Source organism: Brassica napus, chromosome C6, assembly GCF_020379485.1.
Source record: "Brassica napus cultivar Da-Ae chromosome C6, Da-Ae, whole genome shotgun sequence".
NCBI classification, from domain to species: domain Eukaryota; kingdom Viridiplantae; phylum Streptophyta; class Magnoliopsida; order Brassicales; family Brassicaceae; genus Brassica; species Brassica napus.
The window spans coordinates 15,673,753-15,687,396 of NC_063449.1; the positions used below are offsets into that span (position 1 = coordinate 15,673,753).

Sequence of the window (13,644 nt, forward strand, 5' to 3'; positions counted from 1 at the left end):
CAACCACCATTAAATCTTTGTTTCGAAACGGAACCGATGGCCAAATTAACACAATTCACATAAATCTATATACCAACCTTTTTAATAATAAATGTTGCATTTATTGCAACCACACAAAATTTAGTTAGCTTTGCTGTTGGTTTCTTGAAAAGAACATTTTTCTACTTACACAAAACCAAGGGCATTTATGTCCTGAAAAAACACCTGTCCACACAAAGTGTGCCAAACAAACAATGTGTCTTTAAGAGAAAAGAAAAGTCATAATGTGTCTTTATATGTAAGTCTCTCTTTGATTCTTCCAACAATTCAAAAGATGGATTGCGAATGAATTCACACCATCGAGGGTTCAACATAAAACCCGAATGTAACAACCTATGAGGCTCGATTCCAGACCCGGAAATATTGATCCAAACCCAAATGGATATTTAAATTATTTATTGAAAAATGGATAGAAAGATTGGCACTTAATGGGCTGGTTTTATTATTGGGCCAAGGGAATGGGCTTGTGCGAGAGAAAGTATTATTATTAGGGCACAGAACAAGAGAGCCAGTCTGTGTCTTGTTGCGAATTTCCCAAGGATTGGAGCGAAGAAAAAAGAGAAAAGAAGATCGGAGATGGCATCGACAGCGGCGGTTCCGTTCTGGAGAGCGGCGGGGATGACTTACATCACCTACTCAAACATTTGTGCGAATCTCGTGAGGAACTGTCTCAAGGAGCCTTTAAAAGCCGAAGCCCTAAATCGCGAGAAGGTTCATTTCTCGCTCTCCAAATGGGCTGGCGGAAAGCCTGAGAAACCAAGTAAGCTTCTTTTCTTTTATCAAAATCATCTTCGTATCGTTCAGATCTGTTGTTGTTGTTCTCCTGGATGTTCAAATTGGTCATGTGTTTTCATATTTGTTCTTGTCATGGATCTGATCAAGTTCCATACTGTTCAATTGTTGAATCTCTTAATTAGTCAAGTAGTTTCAAACACACGAGAACATAAAAGAGACTATAATGTTTGATCTTTTCTTGTTCTTGTTCTTGTTGTTCTTGATCTGATCACATTCAATATGAAAACAGAGTATAATGTCTTACATTTTAGATCCTCTAGTGTCTCAAGAAAGCTTGAATGAAGATTATGATTTCGTTTCTTTCGGGAAATTTTATTATAGGGGACATTGATCTTTGTCATTTGTGTTTAGATTCAAGTCTATTTGATGATGTATCAGCTCAGGTTATCTATTAATGTATCTAACATGTTTTGTTTTTTTATTTTCTCGACAGTTCTGCGTTCTGACACGCCTGGAGTTTGAGATTTTTAACGTTTTGATATCAAGTTTGAGGTTAATAATGGTGAGGAATGCAAGATATTGTGTACTCTGCAACATTTCCCTTCTTTGACTTTAAGATTGTTAACAATGGAGTTTGAGTGAGACAGACCTCATTCCAATCTTGAAACTTGTGTGTTATTTTCTTGTTTTACCTCTAAACTCTTTTATATTTTTCTATGCAAATAAGCAAACAATTCTATACATGTGAGTAAAGAAGTATAAAACTCCAGCACATTTGAGTAAAGAATCAAAATCTGTCATAAGGATGATGATGAACCATGATCATTCCCTTGGTTATTACTTTGAAAAATCATGCTGACACTTCCAACATTCATTCACGTATACACTTTTGGTTAATTAGTATTTTTTAACAAGCTTACGGCGTATATACTTCGATTTCATAAAACAACAAATGAATTAAACAAGTCATTAATGAGAATTGAATAGTGTATACTGTAGACAGAGTTGGATAGAAGATTGGTGTAGTTAGATATTCTAGGCATGAATTTGCTAAAAAAATTCAGTTCGATTCGGTTTTACGGTTAGTTCGGTTAAATTTTTGGTTTAAATTAAATGATTTTTTTTAAAAAATGGTTAATTTTAGTTAGTTTGGTTCGGATTTTGGTTTGTTTAGTTTGGTTATTTTTGTTAGTTCGATTATTTCGATTCAAATTTTAGTTATTTTGGTTTGAATTTCGGTTAAGATTGGTATTGTTTAGTATATTTTTTTGGGTAGCCGAAAACCAAAAAAATGTGTTTTTGTTACCGAACTGAACTGAACTTTCGAACTGAATTAAGCGAAAGCTAAACTTTTCGGTCCGGTTCAGTTAAAAATTCCAGCACTAAGACCACCATTATCCTTGATCCTTAAGGGGGTTTTTAAGTTAAATAAGTGATTTAATTAAATGAAAACAAAAGAAAAGAGATATAACCGATCCTTAAATGGGTATTTTGGTGATCGATTATTAGAGGGGTTGTACACCCACGTGTCAGCAAACAAGCGAAATTTTTTTTTCTATTTTCTATTTTCTTTTCTTTCTCTCCTCTTCTCTCGTGTTCTCTCATCTTCTCTCCGTCGAGACGAAGATTGCTTTGACAATCATCCGATTTACCCTTCGCCGTCGGTACGGATTTGAGCGGTGAGCTGTTTAGCGAAGCGAACTGGGCTTCGGATGTGAGTGAGGCACGGAGATCGCGGCAAGGGCGACGGGATTCCGGCGGAGAGAAGGAGGCTTCCGGGGTTGGGGTAGACCCGATGGGGAACAAATCTGGGTACGGAAGTGAGCCTGGGTACAGAGGAGATGTTGAGTTTGGTTATGGTGATGAGTACGATGATGAAGAAGAAAACGTGAAGCTATTGTTTTGGGGAGGTAAAAGCTTGAAACTTTATAACACTAGTGTTTGATCTTGCCATGGGAGGAGTAAAAAGCTATAGATTCTTCTTACTTTCAGATTGTTTAGGGAGGCGGTTAGGTCCAAGTTTTCTTGGTAGAGTAGATGATTCAGAGGTGTGTGGTTTGCTTCCTTTAATCTGTTTTTCTTTTCAGTATCTTAAATAATAGTGTTTTTTTTCAATTCATGTTTCTCTTTGTTGCAGAGACTAGCTAGAGACTTTTATACAATTCTAAACGAAGTAAGCACTCAAGAAATTCCAGATGGTTTGAAGATCCCAGATTCTTTTAAACACCTTGTTTCAGATATGAAGAATAACCACTATGATGCAAAAACATTTGCTCTTGTGCTCCGAGCCATCTCTAAGACTGACAGATGAATATTCCTCCAACGCTCATGCTCGTAGACAATTTCCTTCACCAGAGCTTCAGCCTGTTTTTTCAGACAACGTTTTCCACCATTTTATCCTGGCCACTGACGATGATATAGTTTGTCCAGAGAGACTTGGCTCCACTATGGGATGTTGACCTTGGTTGTAGGGTCAATGGAGCGGTGGAAACTTGCAGGGGTGATGATGAATGGGTGATGTCAAAGCGTTTTAAAGAACTACTTCAATTTTTCTCACCCTCTCATTGCAAAGCATTTGGATCCTGAAGAATGCGCTTGGGCATATGGTATGAATGTCTTCGATCTACAAGCTTGGAGAAAGACAGATATCAAAGAAACACATCATTCTTGGCTTAAAGAGGTAAGCCTAAACACCCTTTCCATCTTTTTCTTTAGAAGAGTCTCAAGTTATTATATCTCACTTTCCTACTCTTTTGAGCAGAGCATCTATTATTGTTATTAGCATTATCAAATGACTATTGATTCCCTATGTGTGAGACTCAGTTTATGGTTAGTGAATATGTGTGTGTTGAATGCTTAAAGTAGTTTATGGTTGGTAATTTTTTTTTAAGAAATCCAAATTAAGAAACTATCATTGTAGCTTAAAAATTAGGTGAATCTTAACTAAAGTTCTTAGCTAAAATTTATTAGTTAAATAGCCTTTAAAAGTGTATTTAAGAAACCTTATGGGTTTCTAGGGATAATGATGCTCTAAGATATTCTTAGGGTCAGTACAATTGTATGAAGAGAGTCAGGGACTCAATAGTAGATGTTAAAAGGATAACACGGAGATGGGTCGATGGAAAGATGGAGAAACTAAGGCCCAAAAATTAAGGAACTTCGGTGAAAGAGCCTAAAATTCTGCACATGTGAGTAGAATCAATAGTGTGTTGTAGTAAGTAAACAAGTTATTTTTGTCCAACGAAATAACCATATGTTATAAATAAGAATATACTTTTTAACATCATAATATTTCTAATTGTTAGACAAAAAGAAAAACAAGTTTCCACTGCTAAAAAGCCAATTGATAACTAGCCAAATAGGACTAGGATTCTATTTTTTATCTTTAAATGAAATCTAATAAATTCAGAAACTAATCATTTCATGTAATCAAAGAGGTGTAAATAAGGTGATGGATTTTGTCATTAAGCCATGTAACCAAAGATTGTAAATAAGGTGAAACCACAAAAACTTATAAAATTTATAAATAATTGTTTGTAAATGGTAATAATATATTTATAATCTAAATGTATATTTATAAGGATTTATAAATCATATAAAATTAATAAAACTTTTATTATATATTAAAAGAGAATTTATTTAAGTAATTTTTGGTTACATGTACGATTGAAATCTTAAAAAAATTGTTACAATCTCAATAATTGATTTTGTTTATTTTCATCGGTGCTTAAATAAAAAATAATAGTAAAATCAATTATATTCAATTTTTAGATTTGAATACCTTATTTATATCTAAAATAAAACATAATTATTTTTAAATATATCCAAAACTTTGTGTTTGCCAATTTTTTTTGAAAGAAAAGAAAGCTTAAATTTTTTTGTTAAATTTAAAATAAATCAAAAACAATCAAGCAAAACCTCTGTTCTAAAAATCTTGCAAAACCTCTGTTCTAAAACATCTACGGAAGGGAACCGCTCCGATTTCAATGAAATCGGTGCAACTAATCGGATAACCAAATAATCGTTGAAAAACCCGATTAGTCAGCGATTAATCGCTTGAAACCGATTTGAACTGTAAAAAATTTAGACTTTTTTGACAAATATTTGGGTCTTGTAACGAGCTCATTTGACTGACATCAAAAGCTGAGACCTTATCATCTATATATAGTGCACTTCAAGACTTCTCCCACTCACATTTTACCGATGTGGGACAAATCATTTGTAGGTTTTAAATTTTTTTTCCTTTACGTGGCAGTAATAAAAAGAAAGGATACAAGCCTTGCAAGAAAATCGAACTCTGTACATACAGGCGCTGTAGAGACCTCAGAAACCAATGGACCATACTGTTTTTACATTTAGTTGTCGCAAAATTAATATATGTACGTAAATTTATAATTTTTATAATTAAATATTTTAAAAACTAATCCCCGATTAATCAGCTAGGCGCTAGGTCCGACCCGAATGCCCGACTAGCGCCTCACGAGTTCTTGAAGCTTGGGTTTTACTTATGTTTCTTTGTTTTGCTCCAGCTTCAATAACTCAGAAACATAAGTAAAAATGTAAAACAAATCAATAAAGTTGATGTCGGAGCCGTAGAAACCTCTGATCATTGTCTTGGAGCTACACAACATTTTTTTTCTCTCTTAAAGTTAGGATATTTCTGTTTTTCACGTATTCAAATAAAATAAAAGATAATTCTACAATCAATTATTTGAAATAATTATAAAATTTATTCTATGTAAGAGGAAAATTTATAGTAACTTAGATTTATGTTATTGGAGTACTTTAGATACTATAACTGTTCTAAAAATATATACTGAAATTTTCAGTTATCAAACTATTTGAAATTAATTTTTTTAATAGTTTTTAATTATTATTTAAAAATTATAACATTGTAAACATAATATATATATATATATATATTATTTTTTTTGTATAGTGTTACTTTGGCGGGCAAACACCTCGTTCCTAATGGTTAAACAAAAAGAAAAACAAATTTTCACTCCTAAAAAAGTCAATTGAGAACTAGCCAAGTGGGAGTAGGATTCTAAATTTTAGCTTTAAATGAAATCTAATAAATTCAGAAACAAATCATTTCATTACAAGAATAACATAATCAGTGATATGTTAGGATTAGAAAACTATAGTTAAATTTGCCATATAATCTTTTTTTTTACAACAAATTCGGCATATAATCTTAAAAACATTAGAAGGATTTTACCAAAAAAAAAAAGAAAAATCATCTGAGAAGGACAAGATCGTAGTTAGGCATGGGCATTCGGGGTCCCAATCGGGTTTCGGTTTTATTCATTCGGGTTTTGGTTTTTCGGGTTTATCAAAATCAACCCCATTCGGGTTATATAAAAGTTCGGTTCGGGACCGGTTCGGGTTCTATTGGGTTCGGGTCGGGGTTAGTAAATCGTCAAAGAACCGGTATAACCCATTGTACTTTTGGGTTCGGGTCCCAATCAGTTCTTCGATTTAAAAATACCTGATTTGTACCTATTTTGTAACTAAAACATAAATGAAATCGGTTTTTCCGATTTAAGATACATGATTTGTACATATTTTAATAGCCAAAACATAAGTAAAATCGATTCAAAAATAAGAAAAACATCAAACATGATCATTCAAAATCAAGCGAAAGATAAACATAGTTAGTGATAGAAAGAAAACCAGATAAATGAAATCATAAAACAAAAACTAAGTTCTCATGAAATAAGAAACATTATTTAATGAAAACAAAACCAAAATCTAAAAACTTGAGGCTTGAACCGCCACATTCCACCATCAACCTTCATGTAATAGATAATTATTTTAGAAGTTCAATAATATCTTAAAGTATTTTGGATACATATTAAGAATTAAGATCATATTTGGTAGAAGTTATTTTTGTGATTTTAAATGTTTCGAATTCTATCGGATATCCATTTAGGTCCGGGTTCGGTCCGGATAATATCTATAACCAAAAATACCAAAAAAAGGGTCCATTCGGTATTTATGTCGGGTTCGGATCAGTTCAGATTCATTTTTATCGGATCAGATTCGGTTCGAATTTTCGGATTCGGTTTATTTGCCCAGCCCTAATTGTAGTTATAGTGTAAACAAAACATGTGGTTTCAGTGCTTGTAAGTATTTCCCACGCGTTTACACATCGCGTATAATTTTGCTTTTTTAAGAAAATTCTCGAAAATTTGTAATTTTGAACGTTCATTTTCAGTGTCCTATCAATTTATTTGGACGCACCTTCATCCTCTTTTTGATCGCTTCTCCTGCTAGGAAGAACGTTTCAAACCCTGCCAAACCCTACAAGACGACAACGACCAAAACGAAGAAGACTTGTTCCTATCTATCTAACATAACAACAACTTCAAACAAAGCTTTGAAGTTAATTTCCAGATCGTTAAACCATAATCCAAACCAAGCTTGCAAAAACTTTTGATCCTAAACCGAGATGAAACCAATCCAACCGCCACCAGGAGTAATCGGTCCGGTTAAGAACCGCCCTCGCCGCCGTCCAGACCTCTCCTTACCACTTCCTCACCGCGACGTTTCCCTCGCCGTACCTCTCCCCCTCCCACCAACTTCCGGCGGCGGTTCCACCACCTCAGAGCCTAAAAGCTACTCAGACTTAGTACGTGGCAACCGGATCGGAAGCGGAGCCGGTGGAACGGTTTACAGAGTAGTCCACCGTCCAACCTCCCGCGTATACGCACTCAAGATAATCAACGGTAACCACGATGACACTGTTCGTGGCCAGATCTGCAGAGAGATCAAGATTCTCCGAGACGTGAATCACCCCAACGTGGTGAAATGCCACGAGATGTTCGATCAAAACGGAGAGATCCAGGTCTTGCTCGAGCTCATGGACCAAGGATCTTTAGAAGGTGCTCATATCTCGAACGAGCAACAGTTATCTGACCTATCTCGTCAGATACTAAACGGTTTGGCTTATCTTCACGGCCGTCATATAGTCCATAGAGACATAAAGCCATCGAATCTACTTATAAACTCGGACAATAACGTCAAGATTGCTGATTTTGGAGTGAGCAGGGTCTTGGCTCAGACCCTGTCTCCGTGTAAGTCCTCTGTTGGGACTATTGCTTACATGAGTCCTGAGAGGATCAACACGGATTTGAATCAGGGGATGTATGATGGTTGCGCTGGGGATATTTGGAGCTTCGGTGTTAGTGTTCTTGAGTTTTTCTTGGGGAGGTTTCCTTTTAATGTGAATAGGCTAGGTGATTGGGCTAGTCTTATGTGTGCTATTTGTATGTCTAAGCCGCCTGAAGCTCCTGCCACGGCGTCTCCGGAGTTTAGACACTTTGTTTCGTGTTGTTTGCAGAGAGAACCGGGGAGGAGGCAAACTGCTGTTCAGCTTTTGCAACATCCTTTTGTGCGTAGAGGGGCGATTCAGAGTCAGAATAGGTCTCCTCAGAATCTACATCAACTCTTGCCTCCTCCACACTAAAGGTTTAGTTTTGTCTGATAATGTTTCTACACTAAAGGTTGATCATGTCTTGCTGTTTAGACAAACTATATCATTGTCTTGTACTTAGCTGAAAGCAAAGCGTATATAGTTTGAATCACTTTGCACCTCATGATGGTTAATTTCACTAAGTAATTCAGTAGTAGAGTCATTAAATGTTCTAAGATATAAAACATGTTTCTTGCAAAAGGACCATGAGATGCATGGAATGTTAAGAAAAATTGCAATATCCGAGTAATTGTTATAAATCATTATTGTGGATGTCCATAACCGACCCGGTCCATAACCGGCTCATACTAGAGAGAGAGAGAGCCGGTGCCCTAGAGAGAGAGAGAGCCAACGGCTGAGGAGAGAGAGAAACCCTAATTTACTTTTCTTTATGTGTTTATGATTTGTACTATTTCCTTTTCTATGTCTTTCTTTTTCTCTCATGTAATTCTCATATATAAGGAGGACACCTTATGTTATGACTAATAATATAAGAACTTACAGATTCTAATCCTTAAGTTTACAACACGTTATCAGCACGATATAATCTAAATTCCTAAGCTAAACAAATCGAACCTAAAACCCTAAAACCCTAGCCGGCGAACATCCTTACCGATGAACCCTAATCCCGATTGCGTCCTTTGTTCCGCGTGTTCCAGCTCGTGTTCCCGATCCAAGCTTGTTCGTGTCCCAATCAGTTCCAACTCACAGTGATCTCAGCTTGGACAGCTCGCATCCGACGATCTCAGCAAGCAGCAAACCGTTCGTGATCCGTCTCAGCTCGCAACAGACGTCTCAGTCCGTTCCAGCTCGTTCGCGGCTCCTCTTTCATTGGTGGTCCATTCAACACATCTGATTTTAAGGTAACTCCAAAACCCTAATGAGAACCCATAATTGAAACTACAATGAACTAGATCAAAACTATAAAACCTTAATCGTATTGTATAAGTTTCGAAATCTTAATGTTGAAATCGAAAACCATAAACCCTAATTCGAAACCTTAATGGTTTTAAATCAAAACCCCAATGAGTAAATCGAAGCTCATAATCATAAGTTCGATTCCCTAAACCCCAATGATCTAAAGATCAAAATCGAAACCCTAATACTAATAACCATGATCGATTTCAACTAAAACACTAATCATTGAAACCAAAACTATTTGATTGCTTGATTCGATTATTGAAAAGGAATTTGATTGAATGCTTGTTTTGAAATTGAATCACATATAAATTGAATGCTAGGTTTTCTAAAATCAAATTGATAAAACTGATTGAAATTGAAACCGTATATTAGATTAGAAATCAAACCCTAAATCGATTGATTGCTTGATTGCTTAAATGGTATTGATCGATCCTTTGACATAGAAATCCATATGCTAGGATTGCTAAATTCAAATTTGATATTGATTGATTGAATGAATTAAAATCAAAATCGTATTGAATGTTAAGTTTGAAATCCAAAACCCTAATGTCTTGAAATTAAAATCGTATTGATAGATTGATCACTTGATTAAAATCGAATTTGATTGATTATGATGCATTGCTTAATTGTTTGATTGCAATTATATAACTTAGAAATCGTATGAACATATAGAAACCGTATGATAGGCTTGCATTATAACCATATGTACATATAGAATTCGAATTGCTTGGACATATCTGGTGGCCGTGCGGCTTACCTTGAATCATATCAGTATGAACTGAATGCATCATGCATACATGAACACTTAGAATCTCGTATGCTAGGATGATAGAAACTATCTTGGCCGTGAGGCTTGATTCTTGGCCAGAAGGCTTGTTTGAACTTAAAACCTAATTGTTTGAACATATTGATTGCATTCACATGAACACTTTTAAACTAAATTATAAAACCTATGATTACAGATGTCGAAAATCAACAACTTGGATTTTGCTGCCCTAAATCTCTCTGGAGATAATTATTTACAATGGGCGCTTGATGCTAAGATCATCCTGAAATCCAAGGGACTCAGTGAGTGTATCACCGAGGACAATAATGCTAGTGAGAAAGATCGATACAAAGCCATCTCGATCATTCGCCATCATCTAACTGAGAGTCTCAAAGATCAGTATCTGACCATTGAGAATCCATTAGACCTTTGGACAGAATTGAAAGCAAGATATGATCACCAGAGAACGGTGATCTTACCAAAGGCTCTGTATGATTGGAGGAATCTCAGAATCCACGACTACAAGTCTGTGGACGAGTATAACTCGACACTGTTTACGATTGTTTCAAAATTGAAACTGTGTGGTGAGAATGTACGGATAAGGATATGCTTGAGAAAACCTTTTCCACCTTCCACACAAGCAATGTGTTGTTACAACAACAATACCGTGAGAAGGACTTCACGACTTATGCTAATCTTATTTTTTGTCTATTGCTCGCTGAGCAAAACAATGAATTGTTGTTGAGAAACAGTGAAATGAGACCTCCTGGATCAACTCCACTACCTGAAGCACATGCAGCCTCTGAAGCCAAGAAAGAGGCTAATCACGTCCAAAGCAATGGCCAACACGGCCGTGGTCGTGGAAAATGGCATGGACGTGGCCGTGGTCGAAGTTCATTTGGCCGTGGAAGAGGAAATCAGTATGGTCGAGACCATAGTCGAGATCGTGGCCAAGGCAACTCGTTTGGCCGAGGTCATGGTCGAGGCCGTGGAACTTCTTTCAAACCTCAACACTCGACCAAATCAGTGTACCGTAGGTGTGGGATGAGTAACCATTGGGCTAAGAAATGTAGGACTCCCAAGCATCTTGTTGACCTCTATCAAGAGAGTTTGAAAGGGAAGAATCCTGAAGCTCACATGACATATCAAGATGGTGAAAATGATTTTGATCATGACCAAGACGATCTTATGGAATATGAAACTTCAGATGCTCTAAAAGACTGAAGATTGATTTTGATATTTGTGATCTAAATTTATGTGTTCTTTGCTTTGGTATTTTTCATTTCTATGTTGTCATTTCTTTGAATTTATTTATTAAAACTTAATAATAAATGAATGATTTTTATATATGAAGTCTTTAAGAAGTATCCTATGAATCTTGTTTTAGAAATGAACGAGAACAAGGATGTATTCGTAGTGGACAGTGGGTCAAGCCACACGATCTTAAGAGACAAAAGATACTTCATAAACTTAACAATGAAAAATGCCAATATCAACACTATTGCGGGTATAGCCAATCTCATAGAGGGCTACGGCCAGGCCAACATTTTGTTGCCTATGGGTACGCATCTTGAAATATCAGATGCCTTGTATTCACCCAGCTCTAAGAGAAGTCTATTAAGATTTAAAGACATTCGAATGAATGACTTTCATATTGAAACTAAGGGCGAAGGTAACAAAGAGTTCCTTCAAATCATTGAAATCGCCCAAGGTCATAAGAAAGTTTTAGAATCTATACCTGCACTATCTACTGGTCTTTACCATGCTAAAGTCAGTAAGATCGAGGCCAATGCCACTTTTAACAAAGAATCCATCGAAAAGTTCACTCTATGGCACAACCGGCTTGGCCATCCCGGTTCGTACATGATGCGTAAATTGATCTCGAACACCAATGGCCATACACTTAAAGAAAAACGATTTTTCCCTAAACAATTAACGTGTGTGGCATGTTCACAAGGGAAACTCATCGTTAGGCCATCACCAGTTAAAGTCACTAAGGAAACGATAAACTTTCTGGAAAGAATACAAGGAGACATTTGTGGACCAATACACCCACCTTGTGGGACGTTTAGGTATTACATGGTCTTGATTGATGCGTCCACGAGATGGTCGTACGTCTGTCTCCTGTCAACCCGCAACTTGGCGTTTGCGAGGTTGATTGCTCAGATAATTCGATTACGAGCTCATTTTCCAGATTTTCCTTTAAAGACTATACGTCTTGATAATGCTGGTGAGTTCACGTCCCAAGCGTTTAATGATTACTGTATGTCCATGGGGGTAACTGTGGAACACTCCGTGGCACATGTACATACACAGAACGGCTTAGCCGAATCATTTATAAAACGCATACAGCTCATTGCTCGACCATTACTCATGAGGTCGAGACTTCCGGTCTCAGCATGGGGACACGCCGTCCTTCACGCGACCGAGCTCATACGCATCAGGCCATCTAGTGAACACAAATATTCCTCATTACAATTGCTTACGGGTTATGAGCCAGACATATCTCATCTTAAGACATTTGGCTGTGCCGTTTATGTTCCAATTGCTCCACCACAGAGAAAAAAGATGGGACCTCAAAGGAGGATGGAGATATATGTTGGATATGATTCTCCCACAATTATAAAATACCTTGAGCTAACTACGGGTGATTTGTTTAAGGCCAGGTATGGAGATTGTCATTTTAATGAATCCGAACGTCCAACATTAGGGGGAGAAAGCAGTAAGCTGGTAAAATAAATAACATGAAATCAAACATCCTTATCTTGGCAAGATCCTTGAACTCAAGAATGTGATTTAGAAGTTCAAAAGATAATCCATTTGCAAAAGCTAGCTAATCAATTGCCAGATTCCTTTGCTGACCCGAAACGAGTGACTAAGTCATATATACCAGCTGCTAATGCACCAATAAGAATTGATGTTCAAGAGGGACACAATCAAGTTGCTACAGAGTCTAGACAACGTTTGAAACGTGGTAGACCAATAGGTTCCAAAGATAAGAACCCTCGGAAAAGGAAAGGTGTTGAATCCGAGGTTGGAACCCCAGACATGGCCGCGGCCGATCCTACCCGAGATGTGGCCGCGTCCGACCATAAATCCTTAGACATGGATGGCGGTCCTGATGTGCCAGACAATGGGGCTTGGGAATAAACTATGTCTTGTCTGGGATACAATGGAACAGAAAGAATGTCGACATTGATGATATATTTGCATACAATGTAGCACTTGAACTTATGGATCTAAACGAGGATCAAGAACCCACGTCCATTTATGAGTGCACTCAACGATCAGATTGGATCAAATGGAAAGAATCTATAAACGTGGAGTTAAATTCTTTAAAGAAGAGAGGTGTTTTCGGTCCTATAATCCGAACACTATATGATGTAAAACCAGTGGGATACAAATGGGTCTTTGTGAGGAAAAGAAATGAACATGGTGAGGTCGTGAGATATAAAGCACGGCTTGTTGCACAAGGATTCTCACAGAGACCAGGAATCGATTATGAGGAGACGTACTCCCCTGTGGTGGATGCTACTACTTTTAGATTCCTGATAAGTCTGGCCATAAGAGAAAAAATAGACTTGCGGTTAATGGATGTAGTAACTGCATACTTATATGGTCCACTGGATAATGAAATTTATATGAAAGCCCTAGAGGGTGTTGAATTGAAAAACAAAGAGAGTTCTCGAGAACAACATTGTATAAA

The 13,644-nt window shown here is 36.7% G+C and overlaps 2 protein-coding genes across 2 annotated transcripts; both read left to right on the forward strand.

The window, feature by feature from the left end:
- The first annotated feature begins 526 nt into the window (after window positions 1–526).
- On the forward strand, window positions 527–1,515 carry LOC106430579 (ATP synthase subunit epsilon, mitochondrial-like). The gene is made up of 2 exons (XM_048760361.1): window positions 527–799; window positions 1,268–1,515. Exons 1-2 carry the CDS (start codon window positions 616–618, stop codon window positions 1,294–1,296), a joined length of 213 nt encoding a protein of 70 aa, XP_048616318.1. The 5' UTR covers window positions 527–615; the 3' UTR covers window positions 1,297–1,515.
- Window positions 1,516–6,975: 5,460 nt separating this feature from the next.
- On the forward strand, window positions 6,976–8,373 carry LOC106430580 (mitogen-activated protein kinase kinase 4). The gene has a single exon (XM_013871372.3). The coding sequence runs from the start codon at window positions 7,229–7,231 to the stop codon at window positions 8,243–8,245; it is 1,017 nt and encodes a 338-aa protein (XP_013726826.1). The 5' UTR covers window positions 6,976–7,228; the 3' UTR covers window positions 8,246–8,373.
- Window positions 8,374–13,644: the final 5,271 nt, after the last annotated feature.

Coding starts and splice junctions, on each gene's coding strand:
- LOC106430580 (XM_013871372.3), top strand. CDS start 7,229: ATGAAACCAATCCAACCGCCACCAGGAGTAATCGGTCCGGTTAAGAAC.
- LOC106430579 (XM_048760361.1), top strand. CDS start 616: ATGGCATCGACAGCGGCGGTTCCGTTCTGGAGAGCGGCGGGGATGACT. Junction 800..1,267: donor CGGAAAGCCTGAGAAACCAA/GTAAGCTTCTTT, acceptor TTTTCTCGACAG/TTCTGCGTTCTGACACGCCT.